This window comes from Amyelois transitella, chromosome 2, assembly GCF_032362555.1.
Source record: "Amyelois transitella isolate CPQ chromosome 2, ilAmyTran1.1, whole genome shotgun sequence".
Classification (NCBI taxonomy): domain Eukaryota; kingdom Metazoa; phylum Arthropoda; class Insecta; order Lepidoptera; family Pyralidae; genus Amyelois; species Amyelois transitella.
In genome coordinates this window covers 8555392-8574480 of record NC_083505.1, presented here as the reverse complement: position 1 = coordinate 8574480, position 19089 = coordinate 8555392, and the positions used below count along the sequence as shown (strand labels likewise).

The 19089-nt window shown below is 33.4% G+C and overlaps 3 protein-coding genes across 3 annotated transcripts; 2 read left to right on the top strand and 1 right to left on the bottom strand.

Moving 5' to 3' along the window:
* Positions 1 to 1405: 1405 nt before the first annotated feature.
* On the top strand, positions 1406 to 4375 carry LOC132904339 (histone-lysine N-methyltransferase, H3 lysine-79 specific-like). Its single transcript, XM_060954335.1, has 2 exons — positions 1406 to 2822; positions 4002 to 4375. The coding sequence occupies exons 1-2, from the start codon at positions 1406 to 1408 to the stop codon at positions 4373 to 4375; spliced, it is 1791 nt and encodes a 596-aa protein (XP_060810318.1).
* Positions 4376 to 8736: 4361 nt separating this feature from the next.
* On the top strand, positions 8737 to 14364 carry LOC106133642 (large ribosomal subunit protein uL15m). Its single transcript, XM_013333443.2, has 3 exons — positions 8737 to 9083; positions 9324 to 9478; positions 10907 to 14364. The coding sequence occupies exons 1-3, from the start codon at positions 8982 to 8984 to the stop codon at positions 11532 to 11534; spliced, it is 885 nt and encodes a 294-aa protein (XP_013188897.2). The 5' UTR covers positions 8737 to 8981; the 3' UTR covers positions 11535 to 14364.
* Positions 13017 to 18963, bottom strand: LOC106133638 (adenosylhomocysteinase). Its single transcript, XM_013333438.2, has 4 exons — positions 18709 to 18963; positions 17616 to 17806; positions 14739 to 14891; positions 13017 to 14387 (listed from the first exon to the last, which is right to left on the bottom strand). Exons 1-4 carry the CDS (start codon positions 18728 to 18730, stop codon positions 13461 to 13463), a joined length of 1293 nt encoding a protein of 430 aa, XP_013188892.2. The 5' UTR covers positions 18731 to 18963; the 3' UTR covers positions 13017 to 13460.
* Between the last annotated feature and the right edge of the window lie 126 nt (positions 18964 to 19089).

The following is a 19089-nucleotide window of genomic DNA, read 5'->3' as shown; positions in this document are numbered from 1 at the left end:
TCGCTAAGGAGGTGAGTGAGAAATATAGCTCATACATGTTATTTATAATAATCTACCGAAAAAGCAAATTATTTATTGAGTTAAAACACAAGTTGACAACATTTTAGTAATATTTTTTCAATGGTAAGGTTATCCTTTGCTGTGAAAATAGGACTATCGATTATTGGATTATTTTTTATGCCAAATTCCAATTTTCGACGAATGTCGAAACTTATTTTTTTTTTTACTTGAGCATTTTAATTAATCCTTTTGCTAAGTTATTTTTGCGCTTTTTAAAAATAGTTATAACATTAAAATCGAAATATTGCTTCCAATATTCGACAGCTGTGTCGATGATTGGAAATTCCATATATACCAGTAATCGACATCAGTATTTTGTTTGCAGGAATGGCACCCAAAAAATCTTATACGCCGTTACAATATTACAGCCGTCCGTGAAGGTGAAAAAATTTCAACGGCAGCGAAAAAGTTTGGTGTTCCCAGGATCACCTTACATGATAAAATTTCCGGTAAAACTCCAATTGAATGTTCTATGGGCCCTAGTACATATTTGTCAACAGAAGAGGAAGCTATTTTAGAAAAATGGATACTGGACATGGCTGAACGACACATTCCTATTACTAGAGATGAGTTGCTTGATAGCGTGCAACGTATCATCGTTGACCAAAAAAAGACTACTCCCTTTACCGACAATAGACCCGGTAAGAAATGGTACAATCTATTTCTTAAGAGACATCCTTAATTGTCTGAGAGAACGGCCCAAAATTTGACCACAGCACGAGATGCCGTTACAGAAGAAGGTATAAAACGTTGGTTTGGGGAAGTGAGCTCTTATCTTCAGGAAAACAACCTTAGAGAGATATTAGAAGATCCGTCGCGAATTTTTAACGGAGACGAAAGTGCTTTTTATTTATCACCCAAAGCCGGAAAAGTTTTAGCAAAAAAAGGTGATAAGCACGTCTACCAATCTTCTGGAGATGAAAAAGATAACTTGACGGTACTAATTACCGGAAATGCCGCTGGACAATTAGCACCTCCAATGGTAGTTTTTTCTTATGAAAGAATTCCATCCACAATTTCATCCAAATTTCCAGAAGATTGGGCTATGGGACGATCTCCGAGTGGCTGGATGTGTAGTAGTACATTTTTTGAATACATTGCCAACATTTTTAATCCATGGTTATTACAGCAAAATATACCAAAACCCGTCTTGTTTTTTTTGGATGGCCATAGATCTCACTTGACATTACACCTATCGAACTTTTGTGCTCAAAATGGCATAGAAATCGTGGCATTATATCCAAATAGCACACATATCCTTCAGCCAATGGACCTAGCTATTTTCAGGCCATTGAAAATATATTGGAATAAAGCTGTCAAGGATTGGAAATTAAAACATTTAGGAATGAATTTAAAAAGAGAAGATTTTGCCCCTGTTCTTAAGACAGCGTTGGAATCAATAACAGAGAGTTCTGTTAAAAATGGATTCCGCGCTGGTGGATTGTATCCCTTTGGCCCTGACTACGTCGATCTCTCCAAAATAAAGTCTCGCAACAAGAAGGAGGCTTCGTCAGAACAAATATTGTTTTTTGATTATCTAGAAAAAGAAATAGTGGCGAAGCTACAGAAGGAAAAGTTGCAGATATTTAATGACCTTTACTATAAAGACAGACAAAATTTAAACATTCACTTAAATGAAGAAGACCTATCGCTCTACATAATATGGGCTAGTAATAAGCAAGCTATTGAACTTTCAGGTCACGTTAATGAGCAATCTACTTCACCCCAGACCCTCGTTGAAATACCAAATCCTAATGAAATCAATCCTGCAGAATCTCTTTCTGCTACAAATGCAGATACAGATGTACAATATCAATTTGACATACAACTAGATCATGACTATTTACCACATATTACTCTATCTAATGCAGGATATGACGCAACCACATCCACTTGCACCCCAAATGACGCTCCAAAATCTAGAGAAATACTGGATAATTCATTGACTGTCGCTAGCCCAAGTTCTAACTTAAATGATCCTATTCCAACAACTTCAACTTCCTGTTCTTATACGTTTATGTTTGATATTGCCACAAAAATAACACCTTCAAAAGAATTGACAAGACCTGGGAATTCTCAAATCGGCCAAAGTTCTGCAGAAAAGACACCCGTGAAAGAGCTGACAAGACCTGAGACATCAAAAATTAACCAAAGTTCCATAAAAAAGACACCTTTGAAAGAGCTGGCAATACCTGGGACAACAAAATTTATTCAAAAGAAAGGAGAAAGTACATATATTATTCCATCACCATTTAAGCGAAATTTATTTTGGCCAGGAGAAGATGAAAACAAAGGAAAAAAAAGAAAACTGAAGGAAAAAATTCCTTTTGTTATAACAAGTAAACCATGGAGGGAATATAATGAAAGGAAAGACATTGAAAAAAAAGAAAAAGAGAAACAAAAAGAAATTAAAGCCAAAGAAAGAGAAGAAAGAAGACTATTAAAACTGAGAGAGACGGAAGAAAAAAAGAAACGACAGATGGAGAAAGAAATTAAAACCAAGGAAGGGAAAAAGATAAAAAAATCTAAACCAGATGACACATCTTCAGATAATACGGACATTGAAGTGCATTATGCAGAAAGTGAAGACAGCTTAGATATGCAAATAGATGCAGAAAAAACAGAACATGAAAAATCTGAGAGCTCGACTCAATCCGAAGATGTGCCACTGATCAGATTTTCTAAGAAATCTAGAAAATATTCCATTGGAAACTATGTCATAATAAGGTATGAAGGGGAATACTTCCCAGGCGTAATAGAAGGTATTCGTGGAAATAGATTTGAAATTAGTACAATGACCTTTTCAGTGGGAAACACATACAAGTGGCCGGAAAAAAAAGATAAAATCTTTTATGAAAAGTCTGACATCATTGAGGCAATATCCCCACCAGTGCTGTGCAATAAAAGGGGTTTCTATACGATACCCGAAATGAAAAAATATCTACCTTTTGCTATTTAACTTTTATTATATTTAAAGAGGAATAAGACTTTTTGAATATTTTGTTTTTAAGATTTTTAAAGAATTTCAAGCCATCAAGAACTTAGTTTTATAAGGCTACTTAAATAAGTACTAATATAACAATTTGTGATTTAATTTAGATATAAGTTTTGCTTTAATTGCTATTGGCAAGATCTCTTAATATAGACTGATTATTATTAAGAAGGTACTTACTTAGTAAGTTATAGCAAGTCTGTGATTAAAAGTTGCCATTGTTTTTAAGGAAAAGTTAAACTGTTGTTACTAATTGTCAAATAATATTAAGAAGAACTTTATGTTTTATTTACGAATGTTTAACATTTGAGGCGATGATACCTAATACTTCTAATAGTAAAAATTGTCAGCTAAGCTGAAATTATGTTAAATAATTATAAATTGTACTAAACATATCATTATGTTTTCACAATTATTAAATGACTGATTTTTTAAAACTTAATTTTAATTTCTACATCATATAATTTCCTAATATTATTCTTACATTTTTAAAGCTAGAAAAAAGGCTTTACAGATATTTTTGGCTATGCGTATTAGAAATAGGTTGATTATTGGGTGACGATAACTGGAATATGTCGAACAGTGGGTGTAGATAAATGGAACTCTACAGTCGATTATTGGAAAAACGACAGCTTTTTTTTTTATTTGATATATTTCTTTATTATGTAACTTGACGCTTATTTTTACTTTATAATATTATAAAATACACCCTGACGTTTTACTCAATACCTCAAAGTACCACAGAATGTCACAAAAACCAAAGTAATGGTAGATATTGTTAGTGAGCGTCGCTAAAGTGTCGATAATTGGGTGTTTTACCTTAGGTGAGTTGTGACACGCTGTCACAACTCTCCTAGGTGGCAAAAATACGTCTAGAATAAAAATACGCTTGTACTCCTCTTGCTACTGTCTCTAATGTGTTCTCTCCAGAATCAGTTAGGCCGTTAAGTACCAAAAGCTGCAACAAGAAAAAAGAACCAGCCTAATAGACGCAAGATCAAGTCAGCGGTGCTAACCAACACACCTATCAAGAATGAAATTGCTGCTATAGAAGAAAAAAGGAAGTTAAAAAGTATGAAAAAGCGTGTTTTGACCGAAAAAGAGAAGAAACCTAAGAAAGCCAACAAAATCAACAAGAAGGGTGAAGGCGATTTAGATGAAGATGCGGAAAATGATTGCTTTTGCTTATGCTGCCTTGAACCTTATGAAAATAGCAGATCAAATGAGAAGTGGGTTCAGTGCCTTGAATGCAAAGGCTGGTTTCACGAAGACTGCACTGGAGGCGAGCTGCAATATGTCTGTCATAATTGTTTGTCCGATTAGATTAATAATTTTACCTCCTTATAAAACTATTTATCTCTTATCAATAACATAAAATAATTAATGTTTTTTTATGTTTAATGTCATTCTAGTTCCTATATTCAAGACAAAAATGATAATTATATTACTTTTATGCAAAATTATGTGTTTTTTTGTTTATATACCCATAATATTATTTGTATTTATCTAGAAATAAAATTGTCACAACTTACCTCGGTGTTAGGAGAGTTGTGACAAAAGGAGTACCTCCAGTTTTTTCGAAAATGTTCAGAAACCTTCCACTTTTTATTGACTTTTGTGATAGTTTTTGAAAGAGTAAGGGTTACGCTATAATATGATATAGAGTTTATAATTGTGCTGTGATTCTCCGACGAGATATACTCCTTAAAGCAAAAATTGTCACAACCTTCCTAGGTCTCCCCTATCTAAGATCAAAGTTTACATCAGATAGCAAGTGTGATAGTGATATTGAAAGGAGTGTGAACACGGGGAACATGGTAAATGCATGCCTTTATGAGCAGTCAGAAACTGTCCAAAAAGGCTCGCCTGGCTGTGCATAAAGGCGTGTTGGTCCCGACATTAATGTATGGGAGTGAATGTGGAAATAGAAGCATGAATAAATGCGGTGGAAATGAGAGCGTTAAGGAGTATGATCGGTGTGAAATTGAGTGACCGGATAAGGAACAGCGTGATTGGGGACTGTTGTGATATGAAAGATGTAGTTATAGGAATAGAAAAGGGTACGTTAACATGGTTTGGTCATGTGGAGAGGATGAATGAAAGCAGGTTGACTAAGCAGATATACAAGGAGAGTGTGGAGGGAAAGGTCGGAGTGGGAAAGCCTAGACGAACGTATCTTGATCAAATTAAGGACGTCCAAAGCAAAGGGTCAGGTCAAGAGTACCCGAAACCGCCGAGAATGATGAGAGTTATGAATGTGGATGAAGCGAAGGAAGTATGCAGAGATCGTGGCAAGTGGAAAGATGTAGTCTCAAAGTCAAATCATTTATTTGTTAGAATACAATTTTTCTGCCTACACCTCCGGAAAAAAGGCATGATTTTATCAATGAATGTATAAAAACAAATAGAAGTTCTGAGAGTTGGTAGCACTGACGACATTTGACACTGTCAGTCTGTCACGCCATAGGTATATACATCATCGAACCGATCATTGTACCTACTTCAGATACAGCTACCTACTTTAGATAAATAAGAAGTAGGGATGTGACATTGCTGATAAAAAATCGATTTTTATCTAATCGATTTATTTTTTAAGTATGAAAAATCGATTAATGAATAATCGATTTTTCTTAAGAAAATAATCGATTTTATTATATTGATAGATTTTTTCCTAATTTTTCAATTAATGTCAAAATAAACGCCATATACATTATATCAATAGATTTATTCATTAAAAATAAACAACAGAAACAGTAAGTTCTTATACAGGGTGACTTTTAATTCAACTACATAAATTTAACTGTTAAGTGTACTCATCTAAAGGATATTTAAAAACGTTAAAAGAAAAATATCGGTTCATATTTCAGAAAGTACGAAAAAAAATAAAAGTATCGAAATCCACGACCCTAAATACGTCATATCACCCCGGCCAGCGGAAAAGCGACGCGTAAGATTCAGAGGTCAACGACACAATTCATTCAGCTGAGCGATCTCGACAACTCTGTACTTTACTTGATCTTGATACTAGAAAAAAAATTTCAGACATTTATTTACATGTTTAGTTTTAATTTCTATTTGTAGTATTGGTCTTGAATAAAGCGTGTGACGTAGTTTTTGAGGGTTTTATAAATGTGAAAATGATGACGATTAATTTAAATAAAAATAGGCTCAAACGGCTCAGAAGCATGGGTATAGTCTATGTTTATCTAATCAATACAAATTAAAGTTTTTAACAATCAAGTTTAATAAAAGGAACTTTCAGCAACGAATAATGAATAACATATAAACCGAATGTCGGTAAAATACTGTTCATCGACTAACTCCATCTAGAATGATTGATTAAATGAATCATCTTAACTGTTTTAAAAGCACAGAAAGAATACACAGATGGCGTTAATGTAATATTATGGAGTTATGAAAGTATTCTTTGGCAGTTCGTGTTCCGGGCTCGAAGCCAGATGACAAAAACGTAATATCGGAGTGCATTTATTGCATGATTATAAAAATCGATTTTTAATCGATTATTAATTAAAAAAAAATCGCGTATAAAAATCGATTTTATTTAAAAAATAATCGATTTTTAATCGATTTTTTCCATAATCGATTTTTTTTTCACATTCCTAATAAGAAGGCAATCTCTGAAGAACTATCCTATGAAAGTGCCCTATGCCTATCGATTGATGAGTGAGTTAAGATTGTTTATTTCCGATCACAGTTGTCACTATAAAGTTTAATACGTCTGTGATTTGGTTCTACATCGGGAATCCTAACTATCTTGGCTATAATCTAAGGTCCAACAATATTTTATCTATCACCTTTGTCATTCTGACAAAAAGTATTTGGAAATCAAATATAATTAATACCCTATGATTCAGATTAGGTATAGCTAAACCGCTGGACCGTTTGTGATAAAATTTGGTGTGGATGTAATTATACATGAGTTCAAATTAAGGTTACTTTTTATGTTAATAAATCAATCCCCAAAGGGCTGCAATTAGTGATGTACCGTGCCTGGTAGTGATGAACATTGCCAGGGACTGGAAATTTTGCTGGAATCGCTGCCGGCAACGTTCCCAAAACAAGATTTTACTGGGAACATTGATTAATTATTCTACTAATTTAAGTCAAATATATTGTTTATTTTGAAATATTTGTATTCATATATGTTTATGTGCGCTTTGATACTGAAATTATAAATAATTCATTATGTATAATAAGTCTGAAAATAATTATAATGTGCACAAAATTTATATCTGATGACTCCGACATTCACGCTTAAGGGTTAAGATATAAATTATATCAATAACTAAAAGATAAATAATAGCAATTGTTCATGTCTTTTGAATCTTCGAGATTTCATTTTAACTAAATTGTATAAAATTTATGATAAGGGATTGCTAAAAGATTATTGTAAAGTCGATTGCTCTTTCGTGGTCCTTGAAGAGGCCAGTAGCGGGAGCGATGATTCGGGCTCCTCCGCCACCAAAGGGAAGATCTTTCGTAAGATGTTATGGCTGGAGAACTGCGGCACACATGGATATGTTTTGTTCCTGGCCGGATATTTTCCATGTCAATTATTTCCTTCTATTCCCTTCGCCAAGATTCGTTCCTTGGTAAACTATAACGAGAAAAAATACTTTAACATAATTTAGACCCTAATTTATCGATTAAATGCTTTGTTCGATGATTTTCGACACTAGCACCCGTGTTAATGTTTTCGGTGTGAATGAAAATGAAATATTGAGAATATTACAAGTTTCTAAAGCTCACAACTAAGAAGATTAAAAGTAATAAGTTTTAAAATACATTTTGATAAATACACTTTGTGATAGACAATAATTTAACGAAATATTAACTACATACCGGTGATAGGTTGGAATCGGCCTATTTTTGCTTTGGCATAGGCCACAATAGGCTACAGAACACTTCATCTTATAGTTTATTTGCGATTAATATTAGCACAGCTTCGTATAAAGTCGAAAAACACGGGAAAACGTAAAAACATCACGATGACAACTTCCCACATGTAAACAAAGCGATTAAGTTCGATGGCGTCAGAGACAGCAAAAGTATATCTAGGAATGTGAAAAAATAATCGATTATGGAAATAATCGATTTTTATACGTGATTTTTTTAAAAATTAATAATCGTTTTTTTATAATCATGCAATAAATGCACTCCGACATTACGTTTGGTCTTCTGGCTTGGAGCTCGGAACGCCAACTGCCAAAGAAAACTATCAAAGCTCCGTAATATTACATTAAAACCATCTGTGTATTCTTTCTGTGCTTTTAAAACAGTTTAGATGATTCATTTAATCAAACATTCACTAGATGGAGTTAGTCGATGAACTGTATTTTACCGACATTTGGTTGATATGTAATTTTTTATTTATATTCATTATTTGTTGCTGAAACTTCATTTCTCACACTTGATTGTTTTAAAACTTTAATATGTGTTGATTATATAAAAACTTACTGTTTCTGTTGTTTATTTTAAATTATATAAATCTATTGATATAATGTATATGGCGTTTATTATGACATTAATTAAAAAATTGGAAAAAAAAATATCAATATAATAAATCGATAATTTTCTTCAGAAAAATCGATTATTCATACTTAAGAAATAAATCGATTTTTTATCAGCAATGTCACATCCCTAAGTACATCGAAGCCAATGAAGAAGGTGCTGATAAAAGATTATAAATGATTTTTCTCTCGTAAAACCACTGTTGTGAGAAAGAGGCAGATATATTATTGATATTTCTGAGTCAAGTTGAACAATTACGGCATTTTCATATGATGGTTCTTAATTGAAGGCTATATATAAATAAATATTAATATCTGTGTTCATAACCTCAAAATATTGTTTGGGGATGGGATGTTCGTGTTTGTTATATATTAAATTCAATTCTTAGGCTGTTAAAATGGGGTCTCGACAAATAATAGAAAAATCTTTGACTATGTTGCGGTCACTTCCAAGGATATCTTTAAATAATATACGTGATAATCCTGGTGCAAAAAGGACCGTAAGTAAAAAATAATATGTAACCCACAAAACTTAACCCCATATGAGTACCTATGTAGGTAAGATTAATTTTTTGCTCTGTTGTGTCATGTAGAGGACCTAGGGTAAGCCCGATGTATGATTATTATCCCAGTGTTGATAAATAATAAGAGTGAGCAAATATAGTCTAACGTCCGTGACTTGGGGTATATGTTTTATTTTAAAAAATCAACCATCTAAAAAATTGTTTCAAATTTTATAGCAAAAACGTGGGCGTGCTCAACATGGTGGTGATAAACATGGAGCAGGTAACAAGGGTTCTGGACAGAGGCAAAATTTCATGAGACTTGGCTATGAGACTGGCAACAACCCATTTTATTTGCGCGTACCCCATGAACCTTATTACAGGGGACATCAGTAAGTGTTTAATGTCCAAATAATTAACTGTGAGCTGTGTTCCCACTCAATGGATCTTATTCCTTACATGGTACTAATTCCTCTTAATGATTCAACTCACTTATTGGCTTAGCTTAAAGATGTCTGAAACATTCATTCAGTACCAGTTTCATTCAATATAGAACATATTGAAAATTTTAGCCAGTAACAGTGAAACAAATATCTGTTGTGCTCATTTTTCTCTATAAAAATCAGTTTATATCATTATTACTACAGAGCAAATCACTAATCACATGGTGACACAATCACGTGATCAAACAACTATGAAGTGGCACAATTAGTTAGGAGCACTGGTAACTCACTACTTGGTATTGACGGGATCTAATAACTCAAGTAAAACTTTAAGAATTGCTTTGACTTCAATTAAATATTAATAAATTGGGATTCTACTTTTAAGGCAAAGGCCTAGCAACTTGTGACTATTTGAATCTGAATTCTATCATTTAGCCTAACATCTGAATGTGGCCTATTAGTCTTTCAAGACTGCTGGCTCTGTCTGGATGAATATAGAAATTTACCTCTCTTATTATGCCTACACATAAATGACATTTAATTTTTAGTCACTTAATTTTTTAAAGTTTATTATATACAGTAAATATAAGTGGCCGACTTAATGCTTGAAGCATTATCTACAAGTCAACTATTGAATCTGACAGAGAACTTTATGTGGGGTCAAACTAAATAAATTTATACCTATACAAAATAAAAATAAACATACATAAAAACTACAATAAATAAACAATATCACTACATAGAATAAAAGCAGTCGCTTCCCGCGTCTATATGTATGCTTATATCTTTTAAACTACGCAACGGATTTTTATGCGGTTTTTATAATAGATAAAGTGATTCAGGAGGAAAGTTTCTAATATGAAATCGTAAATATGTGTTTATTAACGACTTCATATTAGATTATTTTTTTGTGCTAACATTGCAAACACTGGCTGAACTCTACGAGATAGATTGAAATAATGTACTAAATATTGTATACCTACAAAAGGTCTACAAAAAAGTCCAAGATGGAATATGTATATCTCCTAGGGATAACCCACCATAATCAATTTCTATCCTTTCCTTTTAACGAGAAATAAAGGCTTATTTACGAAGTAATTGTAAACAATACAGTATCAATCCTTATTTAATTAAGTACCTTTAATATATTTTGCATTTAGTATGGAATTATATTGCTCTTACAGCATGTAGTTTACGGCGAATAGTGGTTAATTAAGGCTGTAGCAAGAGTTATCTTATTTGAAGAATGTAGGATTTTTTATTATTGTGAGTGGAACTTAATAGTCTTTTTAAGCTAGTCTGGGGCAAGTTGATTATTTTGAATAGAGCTGACGTAAAATATCACTTGTTTAATTATAATTAAAATTTCCATTTCAGCCTCAGAAGACAATACCCTCCATTGTCATTATGGCAACTGCAAAGTTTAATTGATAAAGATCGATTGGATATTACTAAACCAATAGATTTAGCGAGTTTAGTAAAGTCTGGATTTTATAAGTTTTTCCCAGACCAAAAACAATTTGGCGTTCATTTAACAGATGAAGGTGCTGACATATTTGCTGCTAAAATTAATATAGAAGTGCAGTGGGCTAGTGAACATGTGATTGCTGCAATAGAAAAAAATGGTGGGACAATTACTACAGCTTACTACGACCCTCATAGTTTGTTTCTGCTAAAATCTCCAAAGAAGTTTTTTGAAACAGGCCAGGCTATTCCTAGAAGAATGATACCTCCTCCAGATGTCATTGAATACTACACGAGTGCAGAAACTCGAGGTTACTTAGCAGACCCTGAGAGGGTTTCTTTAGAGAGATTGAGATTAGCACAAAAATATGGGTACCAGTTACCCGAACTCGAAAAAGACCCAGAGTACGAAATGTTGTGTGAAAGAAAAGATCCTAGACAAATTTTTTATGGTCTTGAACCAGGATGGGTTATCAACCTAAAAGATGACAATATCTTAAAACCGAAAGATGAAGAACTGTTACAATATTATGCTACATAAATATTTACATTAACATTGTACTGTAGAATGTCTCAATTTGTGTAACTTTAATTTATAAATTTGTTTTTAAAATAAAAACTATTATACTTACGAAGGTTACTGTCTATTTTTGATTTATGTTGACTTGGCACTGATGAAACAAACCTATTTCTTAGTATTATGTTCCGACTCGAATCCATGAAAAATTGGGTATAATAAATAAATTTTATCTCAAATGATAATTTGAAACCACCTAAGTATAAGTATATGATTTAACAATTTTCGAGACCATAAACCCAAAAAGCAATTTTCCCCACGAGATTGCGTTGTGACTATCTAAATCTCAATTCTATCATTAAGCCAAAAATCTGAACGTGGCCTATCAATATTTTCAAGGCTCTTGGCACTGTCTACCCTGCAAGGGATATCCCTTGAGACAGTGCCAAGAGCCAACGCAACACATAATACATTTTCCCGCGGTAGCCATATCCTTTCCCAGATCTCACTCCAAATTTCCCTACCAAATTTCATCCAAGTCGGTATAGTAGTCTAGGCGTGGTTCATAAGAGAGCTAGTTACTTTAGTATCATTATGTTTGTTTTAGGCCGGGTTAAGGCTTATAGGGCCACGAAGATCGGACAGGAAAGAAAGAAATAGTTCATTTGGTACACGAATTAAAAATAACAAAACTGTACCTGTACTGTAAATTTGTCCCCGTTCAGTATAGATTTATTCATAGAACTACTATTATTACCATGCCGTTGATATTCATGACGGGAGTCACATTTTGTAATTACCTGTCCTATCCACTACCTCAACTAAAATGGAGAACTATAGATCATGGTCGTAACCAGACCCTAGTCCATTTTACAAGGAGCTACAAACGCTACATGTAATCAAGTTCTTTTTTTTGTACCTTAACCTCTAAATTTGAGGCTTACCTATACGAGAACACGAGAAAAAGTAACGTGAACAAAACCTGCAGATTTAGGTAACTGCAGGTTTTGTTTACGTCACGGAAGCGGCCGCCGCGTCACGAATATGAGCGAGGGCAGCTCATGCTCCTGGCAACGAAGCGGTAGGCCATGGTACCGTGTGGTTTTAGTGGATTCAAGTCCCACATGACCCATCCGGCTTCCCGTACCCGGGCGGGTAGATGAAGGTTTCCTTTCCACACGTAAAAAGTTAGGTTAATAATTATGTAAGTACTTTTAAAACGACTTAGCACGAACCTTTTTCATTCTTTATTTCACTAGATTTAGATGAGTGAAATGATATATCACTAGATTGAAATAGTATTTTGTCATATCACTAATATTTTTTTAGTAAGAAGATGAAATCACGAAAGATGGTGAATATTCCTATGAAATAGGAATTTCGTGGAATTGAAGGATTTCGTGAAATCTCTGATATCCTCATTTCTCTGCGACATATATAAGGTTAACCACCCACTCAATGTTGATGAAATGGCGACGCAGGAAATGTTTAATAAAAAGGCGTTAATGGGTATTAATGTTTTATTTATTGTTATGATAAAATTTATTTCCTAAAGCTTTTATGAAATCTTATGCCTCCAGATTATAAGTCATTGGTTTGGTGGTATGGAACACTGATATTAACTTAATTTTATTTCAATGTGAATAAAAGGAAAATAATCAAGAACAAACCAAATGTAAAATTGACAGTGCTGCACATATTGGGAAGATAGGCATAAAATTTCCAACTGAATCGATTAACTTAGTAAGACAGATTTTATAACACATAAAAATGATCTGAGACCTAAAACGTAACACACACTTTGAAAAAAATGTTAATCAAATAACAAAACTGTTGTGATAAAACAACATGTTCTAGTTTATAACAAACAAATGGGCATGTGTAACACTATCATTTAGCTTTATACATACAGGTTATGCAATTATTGATTTAACTGTTCCTTTAACCCAATCAGTATCTGTAATGATCTGGCTTAAAAGGTCCATCTAAAGAAACACCAATATACTTAGCCTGTTTAGGCGTAAGTTTTGTCAGCTTAACACCAAGGTGATCAAGGTGAAGGGCGGCTACTTCCTCGTCTAACTTCTTAGGAAGAGTGTGCACACCCACAGGGTACTGGTTGTGTCTGGTCCAAAGTTCAATTTGTGCCAATACTTGATTTGTGAAAGAATTTGACATAACAAAAGAAGAGTGGCCTGTAGCACAACCTAAATTAACTAGCCTTCCAGCAGCCAACACAATGATATGGTTTCCATTTTCGAGTTCATAACGATCTACTTGTGGCTTAAGGTTTACTTTTTTAGCATTTTTTTCCAGCCACGCTACATCAACTTCACAGTCAAAATGGCCAATGTTGCATACTATAACATCGTCTTTCATCCTCAGAAAATGTTCCTTGCATATTATGTCAATGTTACCAGTTGTTGTAACAAATATTTGACCAATTTCAGCAGCTTCATCCATAGTGGTTACTTGAAAACCTTCCATAGCTGCTTGTAGTGCATTAATGGGATCTATTTCAGTTACAATTACTCTCCCTCCAAATCCTTTGAAAGCTTGGGCACATCCTTTGCCTACGTCACCATATCCAGCAACAACACACACTTTGCCAGCAATCATAATATCTGTGGCTCTTTTAATTCCATCCAGTAATGATTCCCTGCATCCATACAAATTATCAAATTTGCTTTTAGTGACAGAGTCATTCACATTAATCGCTGGAATTTTGAGAAGACCTTCTCTGAACATTTTATATAGATTGTGAACACCAGTTGTGGTCTCTTCGGAAAGTCCTTTGATTCCTTCCAAATATTGTGGATATTTTTTATGTACCAAATTTGTTAAATCTCCACCATCATCCAAAATCATGTTCAATGGCTGTAAAAATAATGTAATTATTTAGTTGCAAATATAAACAACAAACAAAAAATTCAAACACACTTCAGTCATATTACAGAATCCATCCATCAAAAAGCCATACAGCTGAACATGGCGTTCCAGTCTTTTCAAGACTACGCGCCCTGCCTTCCCCGCAAGCGATATAGACGTAATTATACTTAAATATGTACTTTTCATTCATACTTCTGTTAGGTAAGGTAGTATTTTAAGATTAATTTCTATTGACAAAAGATTGAGCTTACTGCTAATGCAATGTCTAATAGTTTTATTCCTGTTAATATTTAGCAAAAGTTTAGTGGAAGACGTGCTTCGTTTAAGTAAATAGAATACCTTTCCATCCGAAAAGACAAGTGTCTGTTCTATGCACCAGACATACTCCTCTTCAGTTTCTCCCTTCCAAGCGTAAATGGGTATTCCAACAGCGACAAGAGCTGCTGCAGCTTCATCCTGGGTACTGAAAATGTTGCTGCTTGACCATTGGACCTGGATAAAAGTAAATAGTTTGATAAAAAAAGACCGACCTTTACATTTATTACATACACATAATCACGTCTATATCAGGTATAAATATAGATTTTGCAGGGTAGGCAGAACCAACAGTCTTGAAAAAACTGAAAAGCCAAGTTCAGCTGTGTGGCTTAATGATGGGATTGAAATTAAGCTTGTATAATCTTGTAACCAACCTGTTTTTAGGCTTCTTAGCAAACGCCGTAGTTGGGAGAATATGGATAAGAAAAATGTTGAACTTGAGCCGCAAAATAGCTTTAGTTTTTGCTGGCAAGATCAATAAATTCAAATCGCTTAATAATTGTCAAAACTTTTAGTTTCGATGGTGTTGCCATAATAATAACTAGTCGATTTTATACTTAACATATTGTTCTATTGTAATAAATAAGAATCTATGTAACTGACAACTAGATCTCTAGCTATTACAGTTTAAAATTTTATTGTATTCAACTGGGCCCTTTTACTAAACTTATTATAAAGTTAGTTTTAAGCTTCTATTTTTTTATTCGATGGTGTTGCCATAATAATAACTAGTCGATTTTATACTAAACATATTGCTCTATAATAATAAATAATAATCTATGTAACTGACAACTAGATCTTTAGATAATACAGCTTAAACTTTCAATGCCTGTTTCCCAACAATTTGATTTTTGTAAGTGTGAACTTTGAAAATTTTTTATTCCAATAAATGTTATTATGATTAATTTTTTTTTATTCCATATGATCAACTAACTATTTAACTATCCAAATATGGCCTTAACTCAATACCACCCAAGTGGTACCTTTATGCTTGGACTGCCACATATATATTCCAATAGAATAGAATAGATTTATTTTTTAAATTGGATACAAGGTCTCATTTCTTGATGTCAACATAACTTAGTCTAATTATATCGAACTTTTAAAGTGCATGTTTAGAAGACGCAGCAGAACAAACTACACTGCAGCATTTTCCACGGACGTTAATTTACAAATATAAATCTCTTAAATCTTAATAGTAGACGAATGCACATTTTCTACAAAAAAAAAAGTGTAATGTGATTATCATTTCTTTTTGTATGGTAACTGTAATTAGGTACATAAGTTGGTTTATTACTGGGATTAAGTGGAGTGTCCTTCATTAATTTCTGTTAGAAAATTCGACACATCGAGAAATATTTCTGTTAAACCTTGTCATCAAAGTAACTAGGTAAGTGAAAAAATATGTAACTTAAAAACAATTTGTTTATATGCAGTCAAAAAAATTTTGAGGGCCTTATCTGTAGTAAGTTAAAAAACAACTCCGTTTAAATGTTAATAACATTATACTTTTTATCAAAGTAAGATTAAACTGTTGTTGCTAACATCTGAAGTAAATAGAGTAGATATGCAATGCGATGTTTAAATAACATTGTGAAAGCGTATCATATTTTATGAACTGTACATAATGGGACATACATCTTACATCACATCTTTCGATCTTCGAGTTTATCAGAATGGTTTGATAATGAAGTTCAAAGATGAATTAGTTATGCCAAAGTGGGATTTAAGACAACTATAAAGTCACAAGTTGGTTTATACTATGAATTTTACTTATATACATTTCAAGCAACATTCTAGCACCTGATTCGGATATCTCGGGTTTGAACCTAGTAAGGGCTAAACGGAAAATTATCTAATATCAATTATTAGCCTGAATTGTGAATTTATCATCTTTGTCTGGTTCCAACTGCGCCTTCCACTGCTATGCTTCAGAGCCAGAGAACTGCTTTCCGACATTTCTTACTCCACTTCAGTAGTTGCATACAAAACATTACATACAAACTACAATGTGAAAATACTTACATTATGTCTAAGAATATTAGTTGGGCACATACCCAAGACGATTATGTAAATCTTTAATTTGTAATGTAAATATAAGTAACAGATAACCATCACATGATCCTGCAATGTATCTTATCTATGTTAAGCTACATGTCAATCAATACCTGTTTATCTGTACTGGAGATACATCCAACAATATAAATAGGCAGGCGTAATGTAATGGGCACTATTAATTGTATATACAGTAAACTTTACTAAATTTTAAGAATTGTTCACAGCAAGTTTAAATAGTATTTGTTGAATAGATACCATTTATACTTGCTGTTGCTTGCTGCACAGACACAGAACAGAACAGAAGAAAGCTTATTTAATGTGGTTTTGGTATTTGTGTTGTCTATTAAGAATGACAGTATGAATATTTAATCAGTTTTATGCTGGATGTCAGAAAATAAATTCTCTTCTCTTTTTTCTTTACATTTGTTCTTTTAAGAATGGTTCATAGATCAGACATAAAACTGCCACAGATCATGTTATCAAATATTGTTAAAGCCTCAGCCACATACTTATGCTTTACATGAGGACCATGTAACATTTTTGGATATGGCAATTTAAGACTGGGACCACATCCACAACAGAACATAAACCTTTTTTTCCTCCTTGTTGTTACATACTTGTTACATCCTCACCTCTCTGGAGAGATGCCCAGGGTGCATCCTTTGAGCATGACCCTGGGAGACAAGTTTTTACATGATACATACCTAAAACCTCAGCAACATTCACAGGGAACCAACCCATATATCATCATATAAGCTGCACTAGATATGAATGTGCAGAGGTTGGTAGACTTCTCATGAATGTACTTACAGTTTAATTTGGCTAAAACTTAATACTTACTTCTGCTCCTAGTTCAATAAGAGTCTCAATGAGGACAGCGGTTTGGACAGTCATGTGGAGACTGCCAGCAATTCGGGCACCCTTCAAGATCTTGCTCGGAGCATACTTTCGACGACAAGCCATGAGTCCAGGCATTTCCTTCTCTGCCAGCATAATTTCATTGCGACCAAGTTCAGCCAGTTTCTCATCAGCTAGAAATAACAATGATATCTTTATATATAACTAGCTGTGCCCACGATTTCGTCCATGTGGAATAGTTATTTTGGGCATCATTGAAACCCTCAAGGTTGAATAATTTTCCCAGTTTTTTTCACATATTCCATTGTTTCTTTGCTCCTTATAGTTGCAGCGTGATGTTATATAGCCTAAAGTCTTCCTAAGAAGGCTTATGGAGGAGGAGGAGGATACAAACCTAAGTTTGTATCCTCCTCCTCCTCCTCCTCCTCAAGAATTTTTTTTGCCGGAAGCCCCCCTTTTTTAAATGAATTTTTGAAAATCATCAATCAGATCAGTTAACCATTGTAGCTTAAGGACTTAGTTTAGATAGGTGTTAAAGAAATCTATTAATCCTTATACAGGTTTTTATTAGGCAGTATTATTTGGATTTATCAAAACATCAGTATCACATCAAGAACACACAAGTAAATCATCCCTTGGCACATTTACATATAATTTGAAAACCTATTCTACATAATATAATTTAATGCGCGCCGCGTTCACTAGCTAGCCACCAGAGATGAACAAAATGGTTTTAAAAAAGCATTTAAATACAAAATGCAAACTACTTTTCAGATTAACTATTTCAAATGCTAAATGCAAATTAGGTATTTTAAAATAGTTTTTAAAAATTAATATAATTAAAATTTTCTATCATTAATAAAAGTTGGACTGATATTGTTAAAACATCAATATTTTTTATTCCACTTTGCGCTATCTAGCCACTATGCATTATAACAGAATTTACAGATTACAGACCGCGTGGTTACACTAACCTAACCTTTTCAATTAACTTCAAACAACTACTTATATATTGAAGTAAAATCTTGAGAAATCTATAAATATAATATCAGATAAATATTATACGAAAACTTACCGATTTTGTATGGTGGCTTCATGTTTAAAAATAAATGTTATTAATGTACACTGAGTAAGGGGTAACTAAAGGTTACTACAGCAGATGAACTTGCATGTATTTTTATGAAATATTAACAACGCGGTACAAAAATCGTAGACACTACCAATATATATCGCTCTGCCTGCTGAATTAATTTAAATTGAAACTATTTGTGATAACCTGTCGCCGACCAAACCAACAACACCGCACCACACGCTGCGTCTGTCTTTCTTTTTCGACATTGACTGACGTTACAGGCGCGTGTCATTTGATTATTTTTTATTTTCGTCCTACATGCTAAGGAAAAAGCTCACGCTGCATAGTCAGGTATGTATATCTAATACTAGCTGTGCCCGCGAC

Excerpts from the sequence above, each read along its gene's own strand:
- LOC132904339 (XM_060954335.1), top strand. The coding sequence starts at position 1,406 with ATGAATTTAAAAAGAGAAGATTTTGCCCCTGTTCTTAAGACAGCGTTG. Across the intron at positions 2,823-4,001 it reads CTTCCCAGGCGTAATAGAAG|TACCAAAAGCTGCAACAAGA; the intron begins GTATTCGTGGAA and ends TAGGCCGTTAAG.
- LOC106133642 (XM_013333443.2), top strand. The coding sequence starts at position 8,982 with ATGGGGTCTCGACAAATAATAGAAAAATCTTTGACTATGTTGCGGTCA. Across the intron at positions 9,084-9,323 it reads ATCCTGGTGCAAAAAGGACC|CAAAAACGTGGGCGTGCTCA; the intron begins GTAAGTAAAAAA and ends CAAATTTTATAG. Across the intron at positions 9,479-10,906 it reads CCTTATTACAGGGGACATCA|CCTCAGAAGACAATACCCTC; the intron begins GTAAGTGTTTAA and ends TTTCCATTTCAG.
- LOC106133638 (XM_013333438.2), bottom strand. The coding sequence starts at position 18,730 with ATGAAGCCACCATACAAAATCG. Across the intron at positions 17,807-18,708 it reads GAAGCCACCATACAAAATCG|CTGATGAGAAACTGGCTGAA; the intron begins GTAAGTTTTCGT and ends TGTTATTTCTAG. Across the intron at positions 14,388-14,738 it reads TTGTCTTTTCGGATGGAAAG|CCATTGAACATGATTTTGGA; the intron begins GTATTCTATTTA and ends TTATTTTTACAG.